The 16,488-nt window shown below is 51.0% G+C and overlaps 1 protein-coding gene across 1 annotated transcript; it reads left to right on the top strand.

Annotated features, from left to right (window-relative positions):
• Positions 1 to 1,606: 1,606 nt before the first annotated feature.
• Positions 1,607 to 16,281, top strand: LOC138743088 (claudin-16-like). Its single transcript, XM_069897903.1, has 5 exons — positions 1,607 to 1,713; positions 5,078 to 5,180; positions 10,381 to 10,545; positions 15,603 to 15,791; positions 16,057 to 16,281. The coding sequence occupies exons 1-5, from the start codon at positions 1,612 to 1,614 to the stop codon at positions 16,140 to 16,142; spliced, it is 645 nt and encodes a 214-aa protein (XP_069754004.1). The 5' UTR covers positions 1,607 to 1,611; the 3' UTR covers positions 16,143 to 16,281.
• Positions 16,282 to 16,488: the final 207 nt, after the last annotated feature.

Raw genomic sequence — 16,488 nt, 5'->3', positions numbered from 1 at the left:
TCCTCAAAATGATCCAGTACAATTGGCGATTCTACATTGACCTCACGTTGACTAAGGTCCCTCTCCCTGGTAAACACTGAAGCAACTATTCATTTAGGTCTTTCCCTACCTCCTGTTTCCTGACACATGTTGCCTCCTTTATCCCTAATCGATCCTACCCTCTCTTTAGCCATCCTCCTGTCTTTCATGTATGTTCAGAACGCTTGTAAAATGCTTGAGTTTCTCCATTATTTTGTATATAAGCCCTACAAGAATTTGGATTTTTTTTTACCCAGAGAGTTGTGGGGGCCTGGAATTCCTTGCCGGGGATGATGGTGGAGGCCAGAACATTGGGGGCATTTAAGAGACTCTTAGACACATAGATGAAAGAAAAATAGAGGGTTTCGGGGTGGATGGATCAGATTTTTTTTAGGAAGGAATAAATGGGTCAGCACAACATCAGGGGCCAAAGAGCCTGTAGTGTGCTGCATTGTTCTATGTTCATGCGCTCAATGTCAGTAAAACTAAAGAATTGATTGTGTACTTCAGGAGGTGGGTAAATCCCTTACACAGGTGTACTGTGGAGAGCATTCTGACCAGTTGCATCTCTATCTGAGACGGAGGTGCCAACGCTCAGGACAGGAATAGACTACAGAGATTTGTGAACTGCATCAGTCTTCACTCCATCGAGGACGTCGATAGGACATGTGTCTCAAGAAAGCAGCCTCTACCCTCAAGGACCCTCATCACCCAGGCCATGCCCTCTTCACTCTGATACCATCAGGAAGGAAGTCCAGGAGCCTGAAGATTCAATGGTACAAATACAGAGATGCTGGAGGAATTCAGCAGGTTTCACGGTGTCCATAGGAGATAAAGATTTTAAAAAATGACATTTCAGGCTTTAGCCCTTCTTCAAGGTATCAATGAGCAGGCAATTTCTGGATTAAAATATCCCATGAAAGGGCCATGGGAAAAGCACACAGCTCTGGGCAGACTGCAGGCCCTCATACATGGCCTGCACAAGCCCACACACAGCCCCACACACAGCCCAATGCACTGCCCCACCCCACTCACAGCCGAATGCAACGCCCTGCCCCACACACATCCCGACATTCCCACCCACACTCTGACCCACACATCGCTCTGAAGTAAAACACGTAATTCTGCAGACACCGTGGTTGCAGTAAAAACATGATGCTGGAGAAATTCAGCTGGTCAAACAGTGTCCTTTATACAGCAAAGGGAAAGATACAGAACCAGCGTTTTGGGCTTGAGCCCTTCCTGAAGATGCCTTAATGAAGGGCTCAGGCCTGAAACGTTGCTTATTTACCTTTATCTTTGCTGTATAAAGGACACTGTTTGACCTGCTGAGTTTCTCCAGCATCGTGTTTTTACTGCACACAGCCCTCCACCCAACCCCCCAACACCCCACCCCCCCCCCCCCTTCCTGTGTGCTGTGCTGGACCCAGTGCCAGTCCCATGAACAGGGTGTGGAGTTGGTATTGCTTATGGTGATGTGATTGGCCAGCACCTCGTTCAGGAGAGGGTCACCTGGGGCAGGAGGCTGTGGGGCGGGCTGTTCTCCACGCCCATCCCTGGAACTCAGTCTCTCGGGCTATGATGAGGCCGGAGATGCAGCTCGGGAGGGTCTTCATCTCCCTGCTCTCTGCTGCCTTCCTCGTAGTGGCCACGTCCACTGACTGCTGGATGGTGAATGCTGACGACAGCTTGGAGGTGAGGGGGAAATGGGGATTTCTAGCAGGGCCCCTCCTGGTGAGGGGAAGGTTCCCAGCACAACTTTTTCCTGGTGAGGGGGGTGGGGACCATTCCCAGCACAGCCCCTGCTGGTGAGGGAAGGCTATTCCCAGCAAAGTGCCTGCTGGTGAGGGGGAGATTCCCAGCAGGGCCCTCCTAGTGAGGAGGAGGTGGGGGAAATTCCTAGCAGAGCTCCTGCTGGTGACAGGGGCATTCCCAATTGGGCCCTACCTGGCAAGAGGGGAGATTCCTACCTTATCCCCTGTTGGAGAGGGGGGATTCCCAGCACAGCTCCTGCTGGTGAGCTGGCCAACAGACTTGGGGAGTTAGTCCCAACATGGGCTCAGTGGGACAGTTAGGGGGTGAGGCTGTGCCTGGGGGCACATGTTGGGACACAGGATTTACAGGACTTCTAGGGAGAGTTGGTCTGGCTGGGCTTGAATCTGCTGGAGTGGGGAAGGGAGAGGGGCCTGGAATGTTCTAGGTTTTGGGTGGGTGTGGAGACGATATCTCCTGCAGGAAGATGCAGCACTGAAGACACTGCTTAATAATGTGCGGAACCCTTTGAAGGGAAACAAAGCAAATCTTTTTTTCTCTCAGTCTTTGCCACTATCTCCCTCAAAGGGGAGATGAGAATCGAGCCTTCAGGTGTTGCTCGACAGAACTGGATGGATTCCCGATAAGTATAGGGACGTGTGGGAATGTGGTTCAGCTTGCAATCGGATCACCCACGATCTTAAGGCATGAAAGGCCAGCTCAATGGGCAGAGGGGTCTCCCCCCACCCAAATTAATTGGATTGTAGCTCAGAAAATCGAATAGAATCAGTTTGGACAGAGCTGGAAGCCCACAGGTTAGTATCGCCTGAAGGGGAGGCATTCGGGGCGCAGACTGCATTTTACCTGTCACTTTGACCAAGTTGAGAGTGTGTCTCTTGGGGCTTGCAAATCCAGTGGGCTGAATGGCCTGTTTGTGCATTGCAGGTTTGATGCAGTGTCTGACTTTGAGGACAATCATTGAGAGGTTAATTGTGCGTATCGAGTGTAATAAGAGGGTGTGTCCGGGTTAGGAGAGTGTGGTGCACCGTTGCCTGGCACACTGGGCTGCCCTCAGTCCCCGAACGATGTTGCCAATAATTAACCCCACTCAACACACATTACCTCAGTGACCAGCCACAACCTCCCCGGACCTGCTGCAGGCAACCATCTTCCTATGCTCTGCCACAGGACAATTCCTTTCACACCTCTGCCTTCTTATAAAGTCCTCATCCCACTGGAACCTGCCTTCAGTGCACATCCCTCACCCTGTGAGAGGTCTTCCTTCCTGGCCTGCATGTCGGTCCTGTTGTTCTCCACTCTCCCAGCACAGGAAAATGTGCTAAGATACACGACCTAGTACCACCCCATCAAATGGTGCAGGAGGGGCCCAAGAGGATCATGGGGTTTCCCAGCCAGGTTTGCCCTCATTGTCCTTGTCCATCTCTCTGCCCATTCACCAGACTTGGTTCTCCCCGGGACTGGGCCCTGACTGGGAGACCATGTTCATCCAGACCTTCTTGGTGAAACCCTTCCAGGCTTGCCTGCGCCTCTACCCCACAGTCTCCACATCCAACAGACCTCGCTGTATAATCTCTATCACCTCCCAGGACACGCAGAGACCCCTCCCTCCCAATCCACAACTATGGAACACTGCAGTGCAGGCAGAGGCCCTTCAACCCTTCTAGTCTGTGCCAAACTATTATTTTGCCTCATCCCATCCAGATCAGAGCCTTTCATGCCCCTCACATCAATGTACCTATCTCTTAAATGTCAAAATTGAACCCATATCCACCCCTCTTCTAGCAGCTCGTTCCACCCTCTCACCACCTCTGAGTGAAGAAGTTCCACCAAATGTTCCCCCTAAACATCTCACCCCTCACCTTTACCCCATGTCCTCCAGTTCTGTCCTTCCAAAATGAAACACACTCTTCTGCATTAAATCCCATCTGCAGTTTCTCAGCCCATTTTTCCAGCTGGTCCAGATCCCACTACAAGCTTTGAAAACCTTCCTCGCTGTCCAGAACCCCTCCAATCTTAAGCCCCTTTTACATAGAACCTTCAAGACAGCTTTCCCCTGGCTTTTATTCACTCCACCTACCTGTGTAAGGTTAGGGTTAGTGTAAACGTAGAAAAGGTGGATTGGTGGGTCCGTTCCGATCTGGGCTTCCTCCACCAAGGGTGGTAGTATCAGAAGTGGAGCGAAGTCGCTCCACCTCCTATGTAAAAGGATTTCCACTGAAAGCGGCCCGAAAGGGGGATGGTTAATGATGTCAGAGCAAGTTCAGTGGAGCTGGAAGTGGAGCTGTCAGTGTACGGATTCAGATTTCTCAGATCGCTTTTATCTCTATCTGCAGCATGTCATCTGCAAACTTGCAATTTACCACATTATCCTCCAGATCATTGATATAGATGACAAACAACAATGGTCCCAGCACTGATCCCTGAGGCACACCACTAGTCACAGGCCTCAAGCCTCAGAGGCATCATCCACCACTACTCTCTGGCTTCTTCTGTACAGACAATGTCGAATCCAGTTCACTACTTCATCACAAATACCGAGCGACTGAACCTTCCTGACAAACCTTCCATGCAGTACATGTTACCTGGGAATTCCTGGTTCCGTCTGCACCAACCTTGGCCCCTTTCACCTCATCCATTCCACTACTGGGATCTCAGCTCCTCGACTGGAGGCACCAAACACATGGATGTTTGTGTGGTCAGAGCACGAGGGCCCCTTTTTCCGCCTCACTCTCTCCAACCTTCCCATGGGTTCAACCAAGCTCAGGGGGCACCCTGTTTCACCTCCCCCCAACCCGTGATGAAGACTCAACTCCCCAGGGAGCAACAGGCCCGGCAGCTTCTGTGGAGGGAAATGGTCAAGACCCTTCATCGAAACTCCTTTCCCCGCTCTGTACCACCCGATCTCTGCTGGTAGGGCCTTGTGGAGGTGACTGAGTTAGGGGTAGGGTCAGGATCAGGAAGGGAGTGAGCATTAGGTGTAGAGATAGAGATAGGCTTAGGGTCAGGGTTCGGCATTACGGTTAGGTAAGAGTCAGCCAGGGTCAGGGGCAGGTTGAGGGTGAGGATGAGGGTTAGGGAGTGAGGGTTAGGGCCAGGGTCAAATGGAAGGGGTAGGGGTAGGGTGGGGGTGAGGATGGGGATGAGGGTTGAAGGTAAGGGGTGAGAGTGGGAGTGGTCAAGATCAGGGTTGGGGCTGGTGTTAAGGTTAGGGGAAGGGTCAGGGTCAAGGTCAGGGTCAGAATTGGGGTTCTCTGGCCACATCCCACCTGCCCTTGTATCTCTCCAGGTGAGTGAGAAGTGCCGGGGTCTGTGGTGGGAATGTGTGACCAGCACTGTGGACGGGATCCGAACCTGTGATGACTATGACTCCATTCTGTCTGAGCTTCCCTGTGAGTACTAACTAGGAGTCTATCAATGGTCCCAGAAGCCCAGGGTTCTTCCTGGGGGGAGGGCTAGCTGTTCACCAGCCCCTCCCTTCAACCCCCTGCCTCCTGGCTCAAGGTGTGGGCCTCGACCTCTGCCCAAGGGTGCAGACACCCTCACACATGATCCTGTGGAGAGGGGAGGTCACTGAGGGTCTCTGACCCTGGGGATTGGGGTCTTCATGATAGGATAGATCCCATTAACATGGGGGGCTTCACTGAGGGACCTCAAAGAGGTTCCACTAAGGGTTGTGGACCCTGTGGAAGTGTGGGGGGGGGGCTTCGCTGAGTGGCTTGGACCCTAGGGATGAGGATAGGGTTTCTCTGATGGTCTCGAACCCCACAGACTGAGGGGATAGTCAACTGTGGTGTTGGGACTCTCCTCCACCTCGAACTGGGCCTGTCCTCCACAGATGTGCTCCTCAGCCTCCTGTGTTCAGACCTTGGACCTTGCCTTTCTGCTCTGTGTCTTCCTTGAACTATATATGAGATATCGACTGGTCTCCACACAGAACAACAATTGTTATGGTACATGCACCAATAGACCATAAGACGTAGGAGCAAAAATAGGCCATTCAGCCCATCAATTCTGCCCCACCATTTAATCATGAGCTGATCCATTTTCCCGCTCAGCCCCACTGCCCAGCCTTCTCCCCATAACCTTTGATGCCCTAGCTAATCAAGAACCTATCACTCTCTGCTTTAAATACACCTAACGACCCGGCCACCACATCCCCACATCCACCCGTTACAACAAATTCCACAGATTCACCAAATTCCTCCACATCTCCTTTCAATCCTGAGGTTGTGCCCTCTTGTCCAAGACTCTCCCACCATGGGAAACAACCTTTCTACATCTACTCTGTTCACACCTTTCAACATTCAAAATGTTTCAGTGCGATCTCCTAAATTCCAACGAGTCCAGGCCAAGAACTGTCAAACGCTCCTCATATGATAACCCTTTCATTCCCAGAATCATCCCTGTGAACCGCCTCGGAACCTTCTCACATCAGCACTGCCTTTCTTAAATGAGGAGCCCAAAATTGCTCACAATACACCAGGTGAGGCCTCACCAGTGCCTGATAAAGCCTCAACATCCCATCCCTGGTCTATTCCCCTTGAAATAAACGCCAGCATCGCATTTGCCTTCTTCATCACCAACTCAACCTGCACTTTTACCTTCAGGTCGAACTGCACAAGGACTCCCAGATCCTTTTGCATCTGGGGATTTTCAATTTCCTCCCCATTAAGAAAATAGTTTTCCCATTTATTTTTCTATCAAACTGCATGACTGTCCACTTTTCCGACATTGTATTCCATTTCCCACTTTTCTGCCCATTCTCCTAACTTAACCAAGTCCTTCTACAGCCTCCATGATTCCTCCACACTCCCTGCTCCTCCACTGACCTTCATATCATCCTCAAATTCAGCCACAAACCCATTCATTCCATCATCTAAATCAGGGATGGCCAAGCTTTTTTGGTTGTAGGTCATTTTCAAAAATATAAAGAGTCACGGGCCAGACAATATTTTTAAAACTCTCATTCAAAAAACAGTGTAAACTAAAAACCTGGGTGCAAAATAAGAACAGGACAAAAGATGAAAAAAGGGACCAGGCCGTCTCCAACATTCTTCCACGACTCTCAGTGAACACGTTTCATGACCCAAGTCCATCTCAATGATTATGATACAATGTGTAAATCTGTTGAGAGGTTGTTAAAGTTAACAGATTCCTTGCAATTCCAAAAAAAATGCACTTCCCCTTGACTTTTGTAAAAAAGAATTCATTTCTCCACCCTGTCTGAAGATTTCTGCACTCCTTTGTTATTTTACATCTTTTCGGTTTCACCAGGTTTAATCAACTGGGGTAAACTTTTTTTTAAACAGATAAACGTTTTCAACATGAAGAAACATTGCAACAATTGGTCTAGTAATTTTTCAAAATAGCAGCAGCATCTAGCGTTGAAACTGAAAATTGCAATGTACATGCAGTCCAATTTATTGTTAGAGACTATGTTTTATGGGCCACTTTAAAATGGCCAGCATGCCGAACAACATACAAAGAAGTGGTCCCGACTCCGACCCCTGTGGATACCACAAGCAACTGGCAGCCAATCAGAATATGATCCCTATATTCCAACTCTCTGCTTCCTCCAATCAACCAATGCTTTCCCCATGCTAGTATGTTTCCTGTTCTACCACGGGCTCTTACCTTGTTCATGTGCAGCACCTTGTCAAAGGCCTTCTGAAAATCCAAATACCCAACACCCACTGCATCTCACTTATGCAGCCGCCTGGTCACATCCTCAAAGAATTCCAATAGGTTTGTCAAGCAAGATTTTCCCTTCAGTAAACCATGATGTCTTTAGCCGATCCTGTCATGTATTTCCAAGTTCTCCATAACCTCAATCTTTACAATCAGCTCCAACATCATCCCAACCACTGATTCCAGGCTAACTGGTCCATAATTTCCTTTCTGTTGCTTCCCTTCCTTCATGAATATGGATGTGAATTTTGTGATTTCCTTGTCCTACGGGACCACACCAGAATCTATTGATTCCTGGAAGATCATTACCAATGAATCCACAATCTCTACCACTACCTCGGTCAGTACCCGAGGGTGCGATCCATCTGGTCCAGGAAACTTACCCACCCTTATTCATCTTTCTGAGAACCTTCTCCCTTGAAATAGTCACTGCACTCACTTCCCTTCCCTGACTCCCTTCCACCTCTGGCACGATGCTGCACCCTCCACAGTGACGCTGATGCAAAATACTCAATCCGTTCCTCCGCCGTCTCCTCATCTCCCGTTATTATTTCTCTAGCTTCATTTTCTAGTTGCCCTATATCTTCTCTCACCTCCCTTCAACTCTTAATAAACTTGCAGAAGTGTTTTGGATCCTCGTTGATATTATTTGCTAGTCTACTTTCAGACCATCATTTCCCTCCTAATGAGTTTTCAAAATTTTTTACATTTTTATTTATTTTGAATTGAGACACAGCACAGTAACAGGCCTTTCAGCCCACCAACCCGTGCTGCCCAATCTCACCCAATTGACCTACAACCCCCATATGTTTAAAGAGTGGGAGGAAAGTGGAGACCCTGGAGAAATCCCATGCAGACACAGGGAGAACATACAAACTCCTTACAGACAGCGCGGGATTTGAACCCCAGACCCAGTTGCTGACACTGTAACGGTGTTGCACAAATCGGGGTTCTAACCGTGCAGCATTTCCTTCTGCAAGTTTTAAAAACTTCCCAGTCCTCAATCGTCCCAGTAATTTCTGCTTCCTTGTCTGCCCTCTCTTTTGCTTTCACGTTGGCTTTGACTTCCCTCATCAGCTACAGTTGTGACATTTTTCCATTCTAATATTTCCTCTGTTTTGGTCTATATTCATCCTGCTCCTTCCCCATTTCTTGCAGAAACTCCATCCGTTGCTGCTCTGCCGTCTTCCCTGCTAATGCCCCCTTTGGCCAGTTCCTCTTTCATGCTGTCATTCCCTTTACTCCACTGAAGAACCGACACATCTGACTATTTTCTCCTTGTTAAATCTCGAATTCATCTCAGTCATATTGTGATCACTGCCCCCCTAATGGTTCCTTTACTCTCAGCTCTCTCATCACCTCGGGTTCATTATACAACACCCAGTCCAGTACAGCCGATCCCCTCATGGGCTCATCAACAAGTTGCTCTAAAAACCATCACATCGGCTTTGCACAAATTCTCTCTCTTGAGATCCAGTCCCAACCTGGTTTTCTCAATCGACTTGCATGTTAAAATCCCCCATAGGACATTGCAGACCAGAAACAAGCACTTTAGCATTTCTTGGTTGTGTCAAACTCATTTGTGCAGAATCTCACTGACCTGCACCCGGCCCATACCCCTCCATACCCCTCCCATCCATGTACCTGTCCAAATTCATCTTAAACTGTGCCCACATTCACCACCTCAGCTGGCAGCTCATTCCACACCCCACCACTCTCTGTGTGAAGAAGTTCCCCCTCATGTTCCCCCTAAACTTTTCCCCTTTCTCCCTTAACCCATGTCCTCTGGTTTGTATCTCACCCACCCTCAGTGGAAAAAGCCGACCTACATTTATTCTACCTCTCCCCCTCATAATTTCCCCTCATTCTTCAAAGCTCCAGGGAATAAAGTCCTAACCTGTTGAACCTTTCCTTGTAACTCAGTTCCTGAAGTCCAGACAACATCCAAGTAAATCTTCTCTGCCCTCTTTCTATCTTATTGATTTCTTTCCTGTAGTTTGGTGACCAAAACTGCACACAATACTCCAAATTTGGCCTCACCAATGTCTTATACAACTTTAACATAACATCCCAACTCCTGTACTCAATACTTTGATTTATGAAGGCCAAGATGCCAAAAGCTCCCTTTACAATCCTGTCCACCTGTGATGTCACTTTCAGGGAATTATGTATCTGTATTCCCAAATCCCTCTGTTCTATCCCACTCCTCAGTGCCCGACCATTTACCGTGTACGTCCTTTCTTGGTTTTTCCTTCCAAAATGCAACACCTCACACTTGTCTGTATTAAATTCCATCGGTCATTTTCCAATCCAATTTTCCAGCTGGTCCAGATCCCTCTGCAAGATTTGAAAACCTTCCACGCTGTCCACTACCCCTCCAATCTTAGTGTCATCTGCAAACCTACATGACTACATAACATTTGCTGCTGTTGTAATTTGTTGTCCACATTCCAGCTACCGTTTGGAGGTCTGAATATAACTGTCAACAGGGTCTTTTTACCCTCGCCATTTCTTAATGTGACCCACAGTGATTCCACATCTTCAGATCCTATGTCACCTCTTTCTAATGATTTAACGTTGTTCCTTATCAACAGGACCACGCCACCCCTCTGCTTACCTGCCCATCCTTTCGATACAATAAACTTGACATGATTGGGGTTCTGGGGTTAGAGATGATGGGAGGGTTCAGTGTGCTTGGATCCTTGCGTGGACAAGAGCGTCGTGTAGTGGACAGATTATGGAAGGGTTCAAACATCCCATGGCCTGGGTGGAGCTGAACACTGGCCTGGGCAGTGATGGGAATGAACTACCCCACTGGGTGAAGCACAGGCAGCTCTATACACAGGGCCAGGTCAGACCAGCCATTCCCTCCCTTACTGATGCCTCTCCTTGTCCCCACAGTGAAGCTGGTGGTGACCCGCTCCTTGATGATCGTTGCAGACATCCTGGCCTGCTTCTCCTTTATCCTCCTGGTTCTGGGCCTGGATTGTGTTAAACTCCTCGACGAAGAGGTGGCCTTAAAGGCCAAGATCTGTTTGGTGGCTGGGATCATGCAGCTGATTGGAGGTGGGAGGCATCACACCACTGGGCCAATCAGTGACAGTGATGCTGGGCTGGGTTCATTGCTCATTTGGCAGAGAGCCAGTTCATGGCCAAATCCTTCAGTCTATCACCTGAATGATGGTCACTGTGGCTACATGCAGGCACAGGAAGATCCCCCAATTCAGCCCCTCGTTTATATAATATACAAACTTCATTTAAAACTACAACTACAACATTACAAGACACAAAAACACACACAGAGCTACAACTAAAATCCACCATGTGGCAAACCACCGTGAGAACCAATGCCTCTCACCATCAACCTCACAGGCAATCCCCAGAGGCCCAAATGTTTTCAGAATTTGGCCTCCATCCCCTAGGACACGCAGGTTCCTGTTTCAACACCTCATGGGCCTGGTCGAAACCCCAAATGGCAGGCAGGCGGTCAGACCACCCCACCCTCTTGACCACCTGCCTACTCAATCCATGAATGGCCAGTTTCACCAACCCCAACAGTAACCCCACAAGGAGATCCACTGAACACCAGGACCCCTTCCACATCGGGTGGCCGTGGATCAGGTGCATGGGGCTGAAGTGCAACAAGAATTCGAGGACAGTCCCTTCAGGTAAGTGAAGAGGGGCTACAACTTCACATACTCTACAGAGACCTGCTACACCATCTGCTCCCATCCACAGAATTGACAGGCGGCCAGGGGTCGGTGAACAGGCGGCCGGGGTGTCGGTGAACAGGCGGCCGGGGGTCGGTGAACAGGCGGCCGGGGGTCGGTGAACAGGCGGCCGGGGTGTTGGTGAACAGGCGGCCGGGGTGTTGGTGAACAGGCGGCCGGGGGTCGGTGAACAGGCGGCCGGGGTGTCGGTGAACAGGCGGCCGGGGGTCGGTGAACAGGCGGCCGGGGGTCGGTGAACAGGCGGCCGGGGGTCGGTGAACAGGCGGCCGGGGGTCGGTGAACAGGCGGCCGGGGGTCGGTGAACAGGCGGCCGGGGGTCGGTGAACAGGCGGCCGGGGTGTCGGTAAACAGGCGGCCGGGCGGTGAACAGGCGGCCGGGGGTCAGTGAACAGGCGGCCGGGGGTCGGTGAACAGGCGGCCGGGGGTCGGTGAACAGGCGACCGGGGGTCGGTGAACAGGCGGCCGGGGGTCGGTGAACAGGCGGCCGGGGGTCGGTGAACAGACGGCCGGGGTGTCGGTAAACAGGCGGCCGGGCGGTGAACAGGCGGCCGGGGGTCGGTGAACAGGCGGCCGGGGGTCGGTGAACAGGCGGCCGGGGATCGGTGAACAGGCGGCCGGGGGTCGGTGAACAGGCGGCCGGGGGTCGGTGAACAGGCGGCCGGGGGAAACCTCAACCCACCAGCTTTTTCAGCAGCCTCACTGAGGCAAAACCAGGAGCCGGAACAATCCCTGTCCCCGAGGGTGCAGTTAAACCCCCCAAGGATGATCCACTTGCCCTGGTTCATAGAAACCAGCACCGCAGACACATCGTGGAACAGGCGCGTCTGCGTCGGGCTGGGCTCCAGGGCATAAACATTGACATGGTGCAACAATCTGCCATCCTGGCCAGATGGAGCAAATGGCCTGGAAGATCGGGGCCAACAAGGCAGCCACCCGCTCGACGTGGAGCTGGATTCCAGCTGCATTAGTCTCCTGGAATGGTGCAGGAAACTCACCGCATAAGGAGCGAGAAATGGTGGAACTGACGGAGAGACCCTCCTCCGCCACTGACATTCAGACTGACGACGGTAAACTTCACAACAAGTCACTGGAGACTCCGTCACCAAAGCCCTGGGTGGAGGGAGTCGAGCTCTTTGCAGAGCCTCCCTCCACCATAACTCTGCCAGCAGCAAGGCCTGCAGGAGCTCCTTGAATTTGCTCCACTCATTTCTGGTTAATCCCCACTCCTTCCCTGTCTTTCTAAGGATGTTATGCAAGGACTGAGCTACCCCAGGGAAATCCAACCAGCAGGCGGCAGCCACTCCCCCAGGTGTCCTCCAGGAACTCCCTCACCTCCCCCACAGTGACGGCCATGAACCCAGAACTGGGGACAAAGAAGTCTGCCAGCTCTGCATCAAAGGAGTCCTCCTCATCAAATCCCACATCCTTGTCCTCATCCGGGCAGGCACCCCAACCGCCCGCCATACCCGCCCCCGTCCACCTGGCAGCGACCGAGAGAGACCCTGACACCCCTTGACCCAAGGCGTGGCATGGCTTGTGCCCACCATTTCCCAGGACAGGAGGCTCTCAGACCCTCCTGGAGCCCGAACGAAGGGAACACATTGTATAAGTCATGCCCACCTCCTCATCCTGGTCACCCTTCTTCACAGAATGGGCTGCTGACCTATGAACTGAGCGACGGGTGATCCAGGGACCAGCTGTCCCTCCACAGTACCCCTTGTCTTGATGCAGGCCACCATCTGGGATACCACCCCAATGGGTGACCCTCCTCCCTCAGGTAACCCCTAGTTTCTGGGCCTAGCCACCTCACTGGGAGACCCTCTCTCTGGGTGGGTAGCTCCACCAGAGGGTATGTCCCTGCCCTCCCGCTCAGAAGAATCCCCCTCCGACTCTGGAGATGTTTGTTCAGGAAGTGCACCCTGATGGAGGGCAGTTCACCACTCTCAAGTGACCCTAATGAATCAGGGCCACCCTCCAGTTCCAGGAAGCCACACTCCATACTTGCGGCCTTTACCAGCTCCCTTTCCCTCTTCTGCAGACACGTCCCCTACGCTTTTTTTCCACCTACTTCCTGAAGCTGGGACACTTCCATCTTTGAGGAAACCTCAGCTTCTGGCTCCGCATCACTCTCCCCAACTCTCTCAGGATCCTGTTAACTCTCTCAGGCTCCTGTTAACTCCCAGAGACTATCAGGTCATCTGAGTCGTGCCTGGAGGAAACTGCCAGCTCCAGAGGAGGGGCCTGGCGGTGTTTCATCTTCCTCCCCTTAGCAGGAATCCACCCCTCCCCACTGTCCACCCTTCACCCTTTCCCAGTGCCTGTCACCCCCACAACAGAAGGGACATCCACCCCTTATATTCCCCACACCTCAGACGTGGCCCAGTATATGCAGTAATTATTCCCTTCAACGTCCACCTCGAACTGCCTCTCAACATCCACACCCCAAGCCAACTGCAAAAAAAACAAGCCTTTAAAAGCCATGCAGTGACTTGTAGCCAGGTACGGGCTTTCGCAGCATCGAGGTGATACCGATTTCACCTCTCCCAGAGATCACTAGTGAGGGAGAATGGATGATTCAGGAATATGGGGACACATGGCAGTCCTGACCCCCATCTGCATGGGGGGGGGGGGCATCATTGTCTCCAACGGCATGAAGAGCCCTCCCACTGACAGACCCTTACTCAAGGCCAGGGACACCTCTTTAGTGGATCGCAAGAAAAACAAAGTCTTCTGTGACTTTTATCTATCACGAAGATACCTTCCTTCCCACCAGAATCAGAGACAGAGCTTTTAAACCGCCTTCTAGACTGATGGACAGAGGAATATTACATTGTACGGCATTGTCCAAAGTCATTCATCTGAAGGGAGACACCTTTGCAGGAGTCCCACCTCCAGGAGCTACAACTGCTCCGTAGGTCTGAGGGGCATAAATCCGTGACATAAATCCTACACAGTCAGCAATGATCACACCTGCTGATATGAAACACCTTCCTTCTAACAGCAGAGCACACAATGAATCAGGCTACCAGAAGAGCAGTGCAGGGAAGGGAGTTTCCACAGGAATATCTGTGCAATGAGGACAGCAGCGCTGTCCTTCTCGAGCACAGGGAAAGATGTCCACCTCCAGGACAGCCCGAATCTCCTCCAGCCTCACGAATCCCAGGAGCCATCAATAATCTCCGTCTCCCAGTCAACCTGAGCGAAAGTCCTCGATTGGGAGTGGGCTTTCTGATAGTAACAACCCAACCCTTGGCAATTCTCCCCACCCTCAGTACTGCCCCTCCCATAGTGTGATTGAAGTTGACCTTCCCCTAATTCAGAACCTTTGATGTCATTGTGTTTTGTAACACGAGTATAGGACTTTCGGCCCACCTCATCCATGCTGACCAAGTTGTCCATCAAAGCTTGTCCCACCAGCCTAAATCCAACCCATATCCCTCGAAATCTTTCCTATCCATGTACCTGTCTACAACATTACAATTACCCCCAACTTGACCACTTCCTCTTGCATCTCGTTCCACACGCCTGTGAAAAGAAGGTGCCCCTCAGGCCCTCTTTAAATCCTTTCTCTTCTCACCTTAAACCTATGGCCTCTAGTTTTAGACTCCCCAACCTGGGGAAAAAGATGTGACTATTTTGATGCCCCTCTTGATTTTATAAACCTCCACCAGGTCCCCCTCTGCCTCCAGGAAGGCCCCAGCCTCCCCAATACCCCATGGCCTAGAGTTTTCCTTCAATTTTTTTCCACTCACCTTAAACCGATGTGCTCTGCTGTTTGCACTGTTGCTCTGGGAAACAGGTGCTGGCTGTCCTCTCATAACCGTGTAGTCCTCTATTAAGTCACCTCTCATCCTTCTTCGGGTCAAAGAGAAAAGCCCCAGCTCTGTGAACCTTGCCTCATAAAACACTTTCTCCAATCCAGGCAACATCCTGGTAAATCTCCTCTGCACTCTGACCAAAGCTTCCACATCCTTCCTGTAACGAGGTGACCAGAACTGTACGCAATAATCCAAGTGTGGTCTCACCAGAGTTTTATAGAGCTGCAATATTACCTCATGGCTCTTGAACTCAACCCCCTTCTCAACTATCCTATCAACCTGCGCAGCGACCTTGAGGAATGTATGGATTTGGACCCCAAGGTCCCTCTGTTCCTCCACACTGTTAAGAGTCCTGCCATTAACCCTGTACTCACCTTAAAGTTTGACCTTCCAAAATGCATCACCTCACACTGAACCGGATTGAACTCCATCTGCCACGTTTCCACCCAATTCTGTATCCTGCCTATATCCTGTTGTAGCCTACGACAACCTTCTATACTATCCACAACACCTCCAACTTTCGATTCAGCCCTTGATGTGTGTGGTGTGAGTAATGCCTGTGTTGAACCCACAGGGGTCCTGGGCACAGTTGGCTCAGTGTGGTACGCTGTGGACGTGTACATGGAGCGAACCACCCTGGTCATCCAGAACGTCTTCCTGGGTATCTACTACCAATGGGGCTGGTCGTGCTGGCTGGCCATGGCAGGATCGATGAGCTCTCTCCTCTCCGGCTCCATTCTCTGCTGCTTCTGTCCGTTGGAAGGTAGGGCCTTCTTCCAGTGACTGCACCACCACAAAATGCCGCCCCTCACCTCTATTCCTGGCCTTATTGGTGCCCACCCATTTATGTTGACCTACACCCCTCCCAGCTTGTTCTGACCACATTCTTAGATTCTACCCCTCCTCTCACACCCGGGCCCATTGACGGTGACTGATTGGTTCATGGAGTGGGGTTTAGCCTCACCAATAGTCCCAATGCAGGCCCTGCCTCAGGAGTGACTTACCACAGCCTCTCTTTCTCTCCTCAGGTCTGCTTTCCAGGAGTAACCATCCGACCTACCATCCCTCCACAAGTGCCACAGGAAAGATGTATGCCTTGAACACGCGAGTGTAGACAATGCAGCACAAGAACCATCCTCACACAAGGCACACCACATCCTGACTGGAAGAGTAAACCCAGTGGGACAGCAGCAGAGACCATTCAGCCCATCTGTCCAACTCCACAACAGTCTCTTCTAGAAGCTTCTGTGGGAATAAAGAGAAAATGGATGGAAGAGTTTTGAATCAGTTTTAATCATTTATTTTGCTGAAAAAAATTGGAAACCATCTTTTATGCCTCACCAAATCCCCTCTCCAATAGCTTCCCTGTCACTAGCCTGTCATTCCCTTGATTATCCCAACTTTCCTTCTTGAACAAAGGGGCGATGCTGGCAACTCAAAGACAACAAACCAGGCAGGTA

This window comes from Narcine bancroftii, chromosome 9 (genome assembly GCF_036971445.1).
Source record: "Narcine bancroftii isolate sNarBan1 chromosome 9, sNarBan1.hap1, whole genome shotgun sequence".
NCBI classification, from domain to species: Eukaryota; Metazoa; Chordata; class Chondrichthyes; order Torpediniformes; family Narcinidae; genus Narcine; species Narcine bancroftii.
Note: the sequence above shows the minus strand (reverse complement) of the source record. Positions and strands in the feature narration are given on the sequence as shown.

Bases quoted from the DNA above. Each gene is read 5' to 3' on its own strand.
- LOC138743088 (XM_069897903.1), top strand. From the start codon at position 1,612: ATGCAGCTCGGGAGGGTCTTCATCTCCCTGCTCTCTGCTGCCTTCCTC. The intron at 1,714-5,077 runs GTGAGGGGGAAA...GTATCTCTCCAG, and splicing joins ATGCTGACGACAGCTTGGAG to GTGAGTGAGAAGTGCCGGGG. The intron at 5,181-10,380 runs GTGAGTACTAAC...TTGTCCCCACAG, and splicing joins CATTCTGTCTGAGCTTCCCT to TGAAGCTGGTGGTGACCCGC.